Below are 13,635 nucleotides of genomic sequence, written 5' to 3'. Positions count from 1 at the left end.
TTTATGTTCAGTTCTTCTCAAGATGTGAGTGACTAATGAATACAAGGCTCCGCATAAAACTGATAAGACCTACCTATGTTGTAGACAGCACATCTCTTACTTTGGTAAAATGTTTATTAGGATTTATTAATAAGAAATATATACCATGTTGCTAAGAATACACGATCTACCCTAAGTGAGTTGTTAACTACTTGGCATAATAGTTCTGTGGAGAACACATTTTTTCCATGGAGTTTCTGCATTTCAGCCTAAAAAAAAAAAAATGAAACTTGATACTAACATTTGATATTTAGATTTTAATCCTTAGAAATTGTATTTAATTTTTTTACAGAATATCCAACTTCATTAAATCTCAGGTTTTCACTGGTAACAGTACTTTTAAAATATTTTGAGGATTGAACAAACTGAAACTGATTAGGTGAATGGCTACAATAAGTAACAAACATGTAAATATATGGATACCAGCAGTTAAGCTCCAGCTTCTCACACTGAAAGGCATAATTAATACAATTCAAAAAAATGAGCACTTGCATTTCTCATAAAAACAGGTTTTAAAAGCACCTATTAATGATTTATAACTAACTCTTCTATAATTTAATACAATCTTGTAAATAAATACAAAAAAAAAGACAATTAAAAAGTTTGCACAATTAAAAAAAAATCAAAGGACCCTCCCATAAAGTGAAGCTATTAGTAAACTGGATGAATAAGCAGACACTATTCATCCAACATAAATTGTTTTTACTTGCCCTAGGAGAATGGCTTTTTAAATGCCAATTAATATGCTGATAAAAAGAATTTTCATTTCATATGCTAGAGACCTACATGAGTATACAGAGTTTGAAAAGTGAAAAATCATCAATAATTTCTCCTGAGACTAGAATGTGGGCAGCTCGGTTACTGCAGAGTCACATCGCTTTCACAAACTGTCCCCCAGATCATGGGGTTGGTTGGGTATTTGTTAGAAGGATTATTTGTTCTTGTTTTTTTGTTTTTAAAAAAAAAAACTCCATAGGCCACATAGTGGAGAATAAAAAAAAAAAAAAATGCTAATTGGTTCATAAATAGAAACCAAATTAATCCCATCATGCTGGAAGACACTTCAGATGCATGATATCAGCCTCATGAATTGGTCCAAAACGTAATGAGACAAATGGAAGTACTTTAAGTAATAAATGTTTAATCAAAGAATTTTACATATTATTAACAGCATTCATTTGGCCAAACATCTACATGTTGGTAGAATCCTACTGTATATAAAGTGGGAATGTATCAAGTATAGACTATGAAAGTGCAAAGAACAATTCAAGGTTAGAGTAATTTTTACATTATAAAATTAACTTGTTTACAAAATAGGCTTTGCCAAACTTGTTTCTGAATCATTAAGTCAATGACTGTGGCGTTTTTAAAACGTGTACCAAGAAAAATACAAATTGGGTGAGAGTTTTCGTGCTGAGGACGGAGCACAGCCTATAAGGCAGCTACGCCGCGCCAGCCACGAGCCAGGCAGTGCTCTCGCATCACGGAGAGCCTCCGACCCAGGCTTCCTGCAGCTTTGTCAGACATTTCAGTGGGACACAGAGGATCTCTGTGACTTTCTAAGTAAGAAATTACAACTCAAAGAAATTATTGGTATCTAATGTCAGTTTAAAATAAATCTGTAAAAATCCTTCCATGGACTATTTCAGGTTATCTTATGGCATTTCATCAGAGATAAAACTGATATTTTCCCAAAATAATTTAATAGGAACATCAATATTATCATCTATTATTATGTTGTAGACAAAATGAATCTTTTTCTCAAAAATAATTTTAAAAGAATGAACACCGATATTTTAATAAGAGAACTAGTATTAGAGTGGATTTGTCATTTCTGTGTCAAAGTAATAGTCCCAAAAGAGTCAATGCTAGGAAATTCCTTTAAATCTGAGGAATGTTTTAATAGCTAATAGAATATCCTACCCACAGGAGCTTGGGGAAAGATTTCAAAAGCAGGGTATGTATATATAGTGAAACAACAATCAAAAAACCTTAATTGTTACATATAAGTACTCATCAATATTTATGCAGTCTTTTATCCAGTCTGGAACTTGCCTGTATATATTCTATAGTGAAAATCTGATGTCTATTGGCCTCTGGTAATAATCTAGCAAAACATAAAACGAAGTGCTGCCCATCTATTTTGCATATGTTATGCTAGTTTTGATTATATATAAGTAAAACAGCCATTCCAACAATATACTCTAGTTGTAATTACATACTGTACCACTGTATCTTATTTACCACTAAGACCAGTATTTTCTTCACAGTAAGACACTGATAACTAGGAAGGAAGTCTTTTTTTTTTTTTTTTTTTAACACTAAACAGTAATCACACAGCAAATGAGTATTGTGCAATTAAACAAATACATCTCCAGTGTTTGCTCTTTAGGCAAACACACTGAATGAACATTTAGTTGTTATATTTACTGTAAAGGCAAGGCCATGGGTGGTTTTATGGAGGTCATCGCAATTCATAGCATAGTTACTTCAGAACACACACTGAAATTTGAATTACTCACTTATTTAACTGGCAACTATCCACTTAGGTTAGGCAAAGGCACAGTAACATGTTGCGCAGGATGTCTTATTGACTTTTTTTCCTTAAATAATTGTGGGATTTACTATAATTCATGAAAATTCCATTTTCCCTCTATTTTATAAAATATTTACCATTAAAAGTAATTGCACCCATTAGTAAGTAGAATGCATTGTAAAATTGTGAAAACAAAGAACTATGATTGCACTTCCATTAAAGTGTCTCTTAAAATACAGCACCGCTGTTGCTAAATCAACTGTATTTTAATATTAAAATAAACTGTTTTTAACAGCAGCATTAGGTTTAGTTAACTTAAGCTACAGGCTACATTTATTTAAATGCAGTCTCCATGGCAATAAAAGCCTACTGAATTTCAAAATATCACCGTTGCCACTCGGCACCTTGTACTCCAAAGAATCATGAGATTACTTTGGTGCCTTAAAGGCCACTGAACACTTGTCTCTCTGGTTAGATAGCCAGCTAGTCATAGTTTGGCACATTTGGACTGTAAATAGACATGAAAAAATCTTTGATTTATGTGAAAATAAAACATGACATTGTTGGAGATGCAGCGTTAAAGAGAAGCTGCAGATATTCTCAATTCCCGCTGCTGGTTTAAAATCAAAAAATGAAAATGCAAAAATGTTACAATAAAACACAAAAACTTGAAAATGAAAGCTAGACATTATTCGGTTTATCAAAAGAGAAATTCTAAAATGGAGAAAAACTATTTCTTAGGAAAAAACACCAAAAGATTCAAGAGAGTAAGCCTTTAATTTATACTTTTAAATTTAAGTTTTGCCAACCTATGGCTAAACAGAGCCTGCATTTTCTTGGGAATGTGGAACACAGCCTACTTATTCCTTTTTGTTCTGTCAGAGAAAAAGGAAAAATGCTACCCAATGAAATGCAAAGGAAACCCCTTGAAAGGTTCAAATTGAAAAGGGAATGCCCATTGGATGGAACACACACCAAGTTATTCAATCTTGTCAGTGGTTTACAACAGGGTTGGAATCGTGTGGATAAATCTCCATAATAAGCACAGCACACAGTATCCCCATTGGTAATTGCTGTCTATTTGGGTTCCTAAGGTAACACATGGAATTCATACCAAATGCACTTGTTCGGTCCATTCTTCTGAGGTTTGACCAGTTTGACTTGAACCATCTTCCGCAGGATCCATGCTGTTGGTTGCTTCACTAGCACCTGGGCCAGATGTAGGTCCTGCTTCTCTCGTTTCTTCAGAGTCATTTTCTTCTGCTCGGGACCCTCGAACATCACTTACGACAGCATTCTCCAAAAGGCCGCGCTCTGCTGGCAGCCCTTGCCCGGCACCTCTCATGCAGGGTTGTCCTGCATCTCCCTCTGCCCCTGGCAGCTGGGAATCCTCACTGGTTTCTGGCATCGCAGAAGGAATCAGGGCAATAGTCTGGGGGTTCATGTCATGAAACCAAGCCATGATATTGCCAAGGAGATTTTCATTCAGGCTGGAGTCCTGGTTGGCCGAGTCGGGGTCACTGGAGGTTGGGTAGAATTCACTTCTCGCGTCATCGAGAGGGTGGGGACTAAGGCCGTCAGCTGAATGGGGATCACTTTCTGTGCTCAGTCTCATGACACTTTCCCCAAGTTCCAAAAGCTCTGAACTGCTTAAAGCAGCCCTAGGATTATCTATGTTCTTGGGGATGGCATCCAGCCTTGTAGGGAGTGAAGTTCCTATAGCTCCTAACGAAGCCTCGTTATGCAAGAAGTCTCTAGTTTCCTCATCGATGGAAAGCCCAGACTCTTGCAAAGACAACTGGATAGCAAGCAGTATATTTGGATCATCTTCATCCAAGGAGCTCAGTGCCTTGAAAACAAACAAAATTATATATGTGTGTACACACACACACACACACACACAAAATTAGTGCTCTCCCATCCCATCACAATTTTATCCTTGTTCACTTTGGAAACCCCCCAGAAAACCTACAAAACACAATTGTAAAAAACTCAGGAAAAACTAGATCTTTCCCCAGATCCTTGGTCCTGCAACTCTCCTACAAACACGATCTAAGAAAGGCGGGCCGGAGGTACCTGCAGAGAGTCCTGGTTCTCGGAGCGGCTGGCAGGAGTGTAGTCGTGTACAGAAGAGCTGTGCAGCACACTGAGGGAGGCCGAACTCACCAGGGAGGCTCCATGTCTTCTGCTGCTGCTGCCCCCTTCTGGTGTATCTGGCCAAAGAGTTTGTACCAAAGGTAATTGGGCATCAGGTAGAACTTTCTGAGACGGTTGTAGAACAACAGCACTTCAAAACAATCTCGAAAGCTTCCCTCCCAAACAATCTTTCCCCAGAGTTCCAGGGTAGAATGCCACCCTTCATCTCTTCACTCAGGTGTGGGACCTCAATGTCAGCCTAGATCCTCAAATGACAGGCAATCAAACCAACCTTGCTGCTCTTACTCCACGACTCCTCCGATAACGCCTCTCCATCTATACAGACAGAACTTCATTGGGCCCTGCAAAGGCTTCCTCCCCTCCTCCTTGGTCTCCTTGCCTTGAGCCTCTTCCCACTCCCATCCCCCTCTACACAAGTTCAAAAGGCGGATCTGCTCCTATCTACAACTGCCGCTGGCTCCCTCTTAACTCTACCATAAAAATATAAACTCTATTTTGCATGTGAAGTTGTACAGCCGTACAACTTGGTCCCATGCTGGTCCCTTCTTCCTCCTCTCTCCAGACCCAAACCAGCCACACTGGTCTCCTCCCTGGTTCTTGCACAATATGTCATCTCCCTTTTGGATGTTTTTGCTCTGGAATACTCTTCCCCAATCAACTCTGCTTCTTGGAAACTTTGACTTCTTCACTCATCTCAAGTGCTATCTTTTGTACTTTTGTGTCTTTTTAAAAATTCAATTTGATTTTTAGCCCCAAAGTCTCTTCCCCCACCCAATGAGAAAGAAAGAAAAACAAATTCCTAAATTAATTAAGATCTCTCCCCCACCCCTCAAAAAAGAGCCTCAACCTGCACTGAGTCCATCAGCACTCTATCTGGAAGCAGAGAGCATGTTTCACTACAAAACTTCTGAGATTGTGATTAGTTCCACAATATTGACCACAGTTTCAGAGTTATCTATCTTTTTAGTACTATTATTGTCTACATTGTTCTGCTTTTGAACATCACTTCACTGTTCAGTAATTCATGAGTCTTTTCAGGTTTTTCAAAAACTATGTCCCTTCATTTTTTACAGCATAATGGTATTTCATTATATATCATACATATACACATGTATGTACCATAACCTGTTTAATTATTTCCCAATTGAGCAGACCCTCAGTTTCTCACTATGAAAAACAAGTGCTATAAATCTTTTTACACACACACACACACACACACACACACACACACACACACACACACATATAAAAAAGACCTTTCCCTTTGATCTTTTTGGAGCATATTGTTCCAAAATGCTTTCTATAAAGGCTGGACCAGTTCACAACCCTACTAAGTATACTTAAGTATCTATTTTACCATTGCTGCTCAGCATTTGTCACTTTCCTTTTTGTGTCAACTTTATCAATTAGAAAAGTACAAGGCAATATAAAATGTAAAGGCTCAAGTCAACATGGATTTCTCTAATTATTAGTAATTTATAGCATTTTTTCCACACATAGCTACTGAGCTTGGATTTTTTTTTCCCCTCTGAAAAACCCCTATTCATATCCTTTGAACATTTTTCAATCAAGGGAATGGCTATTATTCTTATAAGTTTTGTTCAGTTCTCAATCTTAGAAATGTGATCTTTATAAAAGAAACTTGCTGCAAAGATTTTTTTCCCTGCAATTTCTCTTCTAATTTTGGCTGCACTGGTGTTGTTTGTGTAAAAACTTTTGAGTTTTATATCATCAAAACCATTCCTTCCTGTAAACTTCCAGATTTGTTTAGTCACAAACTCTTTGCCTATCTGTGGATCTGACAGGTAATTTCTTCCATGCTACTTCGTTTAACTCATATAACCATTTAGATGCTATCTTGGTATATATACCTTGTAACATATTAGTCTATACCTAAGTTCTACCAGACTGTTTTCCAGTTTTCGTTGAAGAATGAAATGATGATGATGATGATAATGGTAATGATTTTAAAAATTAGCATTTACACAGCATCTGCTCTGTGCCAGGCACTGTGCTAAACATTTCTTTTCTTAAGCTTTTTATTTTTCCAAATACATGCAAAGAGTTTTCAACATTTATCTTTGAAAAACCCTGTATTCCAACTTTTTCTCCCTCCCTTCTCCCCACTCCCTCCCATAGACAGTAAGCACTCCAATATATGTTAAACATATGCAATTCTTCTAAGCATATTTTCATTTGTCATTCTGCACAAGAAAAATGAGATCAAAAAGTGAAAGAGAAAAAAAAGAAAAAGACAAAGCCAACACCAACAAAAGTGAAAATATTATGCTGATTCACATTCAGTTCCCACAGTCCTCTCTCTAGATGAAGATAGCCCTCTCCATCACATCTTCCATCAATTCTATTGGAATTGCCTTGAACCATCTCCTTATTGAAAAGAGCCACGTCCATCCCAGTTGATCATCACACAATCTCGTGGTTGCTGTGTACAATGATCTCCTGGTTCTACTTCACTTAGCATCAGCTCATGTAAGTCTCTCCAGGCCTCTTTGAAATCATCCTGCTAGTCATTTCTTATAAAACAATAATATTCCACAACATTCACATAACATAATTTATTCAGTGATTCTCCAAGTGATGGGCATCCACTCAATTTCCAGTTTCTTGCCACTATAAAAAATGTTATGCTTTTTAAAAGTATTATCCCTTTTGATTCTCATAAGAACCCTGGTTTTATATCCCAAGGAGATTATAAAAGGGGAGAAAGAACCCACATGTGCAAAAATGTTTGTAGTAGTCCTTTTTGTAGTGGCAAGAAAATGAAAACTGAGTAGATGCCCATCATTTGGAGAAAGGCTAAATAAGTTATGGTATATGAATGTATATAGAATATTATTGTTCTGTAATAAATGATCAGCAGGATGATTTCAGAGAGGCCTGGAGAGACTTAGATGTACTGATGCTAAGTGAAATAAGTAGAACCAGCAGATCACTGTACACAGCAACAGCAAGGTTATACAATGACCAACTATGATGCACTTGGCTCTTCCCAGCAATGTGGTAATCCAAGACAATTCCAATAGATTTGGGATGGAAAGTATTATCTGCATTCAGTAAGAACTATGGAGACTGACTGAATGAATGAAACTATGGAGACTGAATGAATGTGGATAGAAGTATTATTTTCACTTTTTTTGTTTGCTTTTTCCTTCTTGTGATTTTTTCCCCCCTTTTAGCCTGATTTTTCTTGCATAACAAGATAATTATGGAAATAAATTTAAAAGGATTGTATGTGTTTATAATCATATTGTTTATTGTCTTGTGAAGGGGATATGGAGGGAGAAAAATTTGGAACTCGGAATCTTACAAATGATCTTACGTACTATTCCAGTTTCCTGGTATTTGAGACAAACAGAAATTAAATGCTTTGTTCAACATCAAAGCTTTAAGTACCTGAGGTCAGACTGGAGTATGGGTCTCCCTGGCTCCAGGCCCAATGTTCTTCCCTTTTGTCACCCAGATGAGTGCTCTAAGCTTATCAAACACTAGACTACTGTATGTGCATTTTCTGTGTATTTCCTGTCTTTCCCTGTTAGAATGTAAGTTTTATGAGGGCAGGGAATGTTTGTGGGGCACCCAAGAGTCACATAATGCAACATCTTGCTTTTCAGGTGGGTTATTTGTAGGCCAAAGAGGAGGTGGCTCATTTGGAAGAAAAACTATACACAAAAATGTATGGAATAAAAGGATAATCCCAACAACACACTTTCTCTGTTCCTGTCTTTGAATCCTGCATTTTCCCCAAACTTCATTCTCCTCTGCTTCTCCCATGCAATTGTTATGCTCCCGGCAGCAGGACAAGAATTTGAAAAAGTCTTAGAAATGAACTGACCTAAAGTGCTCTCGCTCGGCTCCTCAGGGTCTGGAGTATTACTGAGCAGACTGTGCATGTCTCCTCGTCGCCTCTGTCGATGCCTCCTCCGATACTGAAATTCAGCATATTCCTGCATAAACCAAAGGTTATAAAATACAGAGGAGCATGCAAAATTTTTTGTAAAAGAAAAAGGGACGGGGAAGAAAGAAGCACACTTTTTTTCCCTAGAAAAAAAGTGTGATTTTATATTGGTAATATAAAATCACCTGTCTAAACAAAAAGTGGAGTTTTATCATGCAAGAAAATAGAACTTAAAATAAGATGTGCCATATAGTCTAAGACAGATCAAATAAAGACAATGAAAAAGCAGCAAAAAGGCCCACAGAAACCTGAATACTTGCAAGCTCCAGTTCTGGATAGCAAGTTGTGCCAGACTCTTGATCCAAAAGGCCCTCTTGTCTAATGTGGGGAAAGCAGCATCATTCTAACAGTCACTGGGTACAGACTTGGTTTTCCAGTGGCTCACTACTAAGTAGAAGCATTCATTTTGGAGGAACACTAGCAAAGTGTGACTCTGACATAGGCAAATAAGGCACAGAGAACCAATAGTTCACTTCCTTTACTGGGCAGTTAAACTTTTGTCATTATACAGTCATAGGGCTGAAGGATAGAAGAAACTATAGAGATCATTTAAATCTCATTTCTGTATTTTACAGGTTTGGAGACTATTTATATAAGTCTCCAATGACTACACGATAGAGATGAACTAGTTATAAACTCCAGGACTATGCCCATCTTTGCCACAAAAAAGGTGCCAAAAAAATGTCATGAAGATCATTTCAAAATATATCACTTGGTAAAAAAAAAACGGGGAGAGGTCAGGGGGCTGCTTTTAATAAAAGGCGCAGCCATCACCCCTGCTCTACTCTGGCAGCAGGAAAAGCCCCAATGCTGCCCCATTCTCTCCCCCGCTGGCTGCCCATTCCTCCAGGTATTTGGGGGAGATCTCCCCTGAGCCTGCCACAGCATCATGTGAATCTGCTTATTCGAGGTGTGCCAAACAATAAGAGCGGCTGTGGAGGTTCATTTATAAAATTCATCAGACTAAAACATAGAAACAACCTGATTTGTGGTAAATCAGAGCTCCTGAAGGTTTTTACAAGTACATATGGGGGGATGTTTAACATAAATGAAGCAGATTATATTTTACTTCCAAGTATTTCTATAGCTGGTTTGGGAAAATAGTTGAGTCATCCCACTTTGTGCAAATGTAGTCAGATATATTCTATGTAAACTAAGACACAAATCTCATATTAAGTGAGCCATGCCTTAAATCAGAAGTAAAATCCATAGGGACTCCAGAAGGACTCAGAACAGAAGATGGTTTTTGGGAGAGCGCCTGAAAAGGTAGACTTCAGCTACTGATTCACCCTGATTTTCCTGGCTTCTCTTTCAACTTGGGACAAAATTATTCTTTCCCTTATTTCTGTGATTGGATGACATCTGACCCAGCTTGCCATCCAGGGGCCTTTTAGCCGAGACTGGCTGTTGATGTTCCAAAGATCACACCTTTTTTGGAGAGGTAACAAAGATGGGTGAAAAATGTGAATAAATGGGTTTCCATCTAGAGAGAACTTTTGTTTTGGTTAAAAAAAAAAAAATGACATATTAAGGGAAAATAAAAAAACTATTGCTAATCAAAGTCTGTACAAAGACAAAATATAGTGATGGATAGTGTTGGGCAAGCTTCAAATATATTAGTTCTTAACTCACTGTTTTATCTTGAGCAAATCAGTTAACCTTTACATGTTTCAGGCACTTTCTAGGATCGTAATGAAAGGATGTTCAAAGAAGGAGTTCCCATATAGGGAGCTCTCCATTGATAGGTCCTTTAAAGAAAGCTAAGTGGTATTAACAACAGTCGTAAAAAAAGAAAAAAAAAATGGCAAGTTTTTAATGCATTCCGGTAAAAAACCCAAGAGGTAATCTCACACAAATCAGCAGGCCTAAGATTCAATTTATCTGAAATTTCTCATTATCCCTAAGATCTCCAAGTAAGCACACGATGTTTCTTTAATCAGGATGGTCCAGAAAATACAAACTCCAAATGTTTTGAGGCTGTTAAAGAAGCACAAAGAATTAAGGGTTTTAGGAAATGGGGCAGGGGTGGGTGAGGAACATGGGAGGAGAAAAGTAGAACAGGGAAGTAGTGCTAATAGAATGCTGCTAGGCTCATCATAAATTTAATTCAGTAATAAATAACTGACTTTGTATATAAAATACAAATCTGTTTACTAACTGATTTTAGAGTAGCTAAGTTAAATTCCTTCTATAGATTTTATAAGGTATCCTAGGAATTTCTTTACATGTAAAATTTAAAGAATTTGCAGATTTACTGTCAGGAAAGGATAGGGAAAAGAGCTTGAAAAGGAAGGGGAGACTCTTAAAATGAAGTTTTGACTATATAATCTCAGATGATGCCAATGAGGAAACAGTGAAAGTGCTTATGGGAACATTGCACCTTTCTAAAGAGCTCTTAATAAACTCAAGACAATTGATTTCAAATACAAAAAAAGATGAAAGTAAAGGCACAAACTTAGAATATTGTTAAATGTCAAGAATGAGCTAGGCTCCTAAGAAATACATCATGAAAAGAGCCAATAGGGGCAGACCGACTTTCAGGAAGACTACCCTGATCTCACTGAGGGAATGACTTTGGGGGTAAGTCCCTGGACTGGGCAAGCTGCTTGTCTGTGTTGGCAGAAGAAAATGCTTGATCAAATGTTCTTTACTCTATGTCATGCACCCAGACTAAAAACAAAAGGTCTTGGTCACACACACACACACACACACACACACACAAAAAAAAAAGGAAAGGATAAAACCTCCAGCTGAAGGAGAAGCAGATGCTATAAAGTGTCTTAAAAAAAAAAAAAAAAAAAAAAAATCAACCAACATGAACATGTCTATATACAAAAAAAGAGAAGAAAAGGGTTGCAAATAAAACCATAAATCTGTCAAGTACACCTTGCTGTTTTTTCTAGGTATATATTGCTTTTAACCTGGTAATTCCAACAATGTCCTGCTTGCATGCATCTTCCATGATATTCAACAACATCTATGCCTGTTTTCCCTTTTTTGTTTTTGCTATCACTCCCTTCCCCCACCCCCCTTTATAACAAGCATGGTTAATAAAAGCAAATCTATACATTGCCATGTCTGAAAATGTGTCACCATTTTGTGACACTGGTCTTAATGGTACATTAAGAGATAATGGAAAATTCTAAGTATTTGACCGCTCCTTTGCTTCCATCATTATGCGTGTCTATCATAACTAAGCATATATCCTATCTATCTGAGCATCATACATACAGTCTGAGTCTTTCCCAATCCCACATCACCTTCCAGGGGAACAGTCTTTAATCCTCCTCCCCACCATGCTCAAAATCAAACTTATCCTTCCTCACATTTCCTCCTTTTCAGGATATCCTGGTTCCCCAACCTTGAAATTTGGGAGTCATTTACAAGACTTTATTCTTCCTCACACTCTCATTCTTGAATCCAATCAGTTTCCACAACTTGATTCTACTTCTGAAATGCCTTCTGCACCTTTACCTTTCTCTTCGAGAGTACCATCACTTCTCTGTCTGGATTGATGCCAATAATATTCTAAGGGTTCTGTCTTGCACACAGTTACCAAAATAGTATTTCTAATGCCCAGTTCTGATCATGTTATTTCTATGTTTAAAAAAGTACCAGTGGTTCACTTTTGCTTCTTTGGCATTTAAAGCCCTTTCACAAGCTAGCCTGAGCATATCTTTCCAAGCTTACTGGCTATGACTCCTATTCATTTTAAATTCTAGTCAAATCCCACATCCCCCTTCTTCCCCACACCACCCACCTACCTATTGGGCTCTCAAACACCACATTCCATCCTTGGCAAAACACTCCTTTTTCACCTTTACCTGCAGGCAACTTTAACTTAGGTATGACCTTTGCTTGAGGTCTTCTATTCCCCAGTTGCTAGAATCTCCTTCCATCCTGAAATGTTTTCCTATGTTCTTTGTGTACCCCAGCAGAGTTCTTCTGGACAAGAACTTAGTCTAAATTTTTTTGTCTTAGTATTCCCAGCATTTGGCACTAAGTCTGTACTTAATATTTAATGACTGATCTTCTTTGTCAAGGAGAATGATTATCATACTGAAAATGACAACAAAAACAGGAATAAGTAAAACGCAAAATAGGACAAAAGATTTAAGAAAGCAAACCAATAGCTTCCAATGGGTTGTAATTTTTTGATCTTGAGGAATCACAGCAAGACATTGAGAAAATTCATAGTAGCAATCAATGCATCCCTCTAAATAATTTTGTTGAAATCTTGGAGAAAAGGGAAAGTACTGAAGTATTTGAGAAACAGATTATTAATTTACAAAATGGGGAGAATGAATTCTTACAAACAAAAGATGGATGACCTTTTCCATGTTTAGGAAATTCCTAGAAGGGAGTGTTAGATACCTTATGAATAATAAGGAAAGCACTATTGCTAAACACTATTAAGAGTTCATTATGGACAAGTCATGATAGAGCAATATAATTTCTGTTCTCGACATAAGTGACAGCTCTACTGATCAGAAGAAAAGCTGTAGAAAACAAATATAGCAGGACTCTATCAGGCATATAATAATATCTCTAAAGATGACTCTGGTGACAAAGAAAGTGAAAGGGAAGGAATAAGGATTTATAAAGCACCTACTATGTGCCTGGCATTGTGCTTAGTGCTTTTAATAAATATCTCTTTTGATTCTCTTTACAACACTGTAAGGTAATAGTGTTCTTATTCCCCTTTTACAACTGAGAAAACTGAGGCAAAAAGGTTCGTTTCCCTAGAGTTACATAGCTAGTAAGTGTCTGGATGCAGCTTTTCCTGATTCTAGGCTCACTGTCCACTGAGTCAGCAACTGCCCACGGTTACTCAGAAGAATCACCAAGATTTGCCTAAAGTTTAGGATTTATAATCATTTTCCCTTCAACCCTGAAGTAGGTAGTGTATGCTCATAAATCACAGAAC

At 37.4% G+C, this 13,635-nt stretch overlaps 1 protein-coding gene across 3 annotated transcripts in view; it reads right to left on the bottom strand.

Annotated features, from left to right (window-relative positions):
• Positions 1-288: 288 nt before the first annotated feature.
• The window catches only part of ANKIB1 (ankyrin repeat and IBR domain containing 1), a 154,416-nt gene continuing 141,069 nt past the window's right edge, over positions 289-13,635 (bottom strand). For 2 of the 3 annotated variants that reach the window (XM_012551293.3, XM_031940003.1), the window contains 3 exons: positions 8,586-8,697; positions 4,652-4,788; positions 289-4,424 (listed from right to left, as the gene is read on the bottom strand). In XM_012551293.3, coding sequence (XP_012406747.1) covers positions 3,684-4,424; positions 4,652-4,788; positions 8,586-8,697 — 990 coding nt within the window. In that variant the 3' untranslated portion in view covers positions 289-3,683. The remainder of the gene's footprint in view (positions 4,425-4,651; positions 4,789-8,585; positions 8,698-13,635) is intronic. The other variant, XM_023505116.2, reaches the window with a different exon arrangement.

The sequence above is a fragment of the Sarcophilus harrisii genome, chromosome 5, assembly GCF_902635505.1.
Source record: "Sarcophilus harrisii chromosome 5, mSarHar1.11, whole genome shotgun sequence".
NCBI classification, from domain to species: Eukaryota; Metazoa; Chordata; class Mammalia; order Dasyuromorphia; family Dasyuridae; genus Sarcophilus; species Sarcophilus harrisii.
The sequence above is the reverse complement of the archived record's forward strand: the minus strand, read 5'-3'. Positions and strand labels throughout refer to the sequence as shown.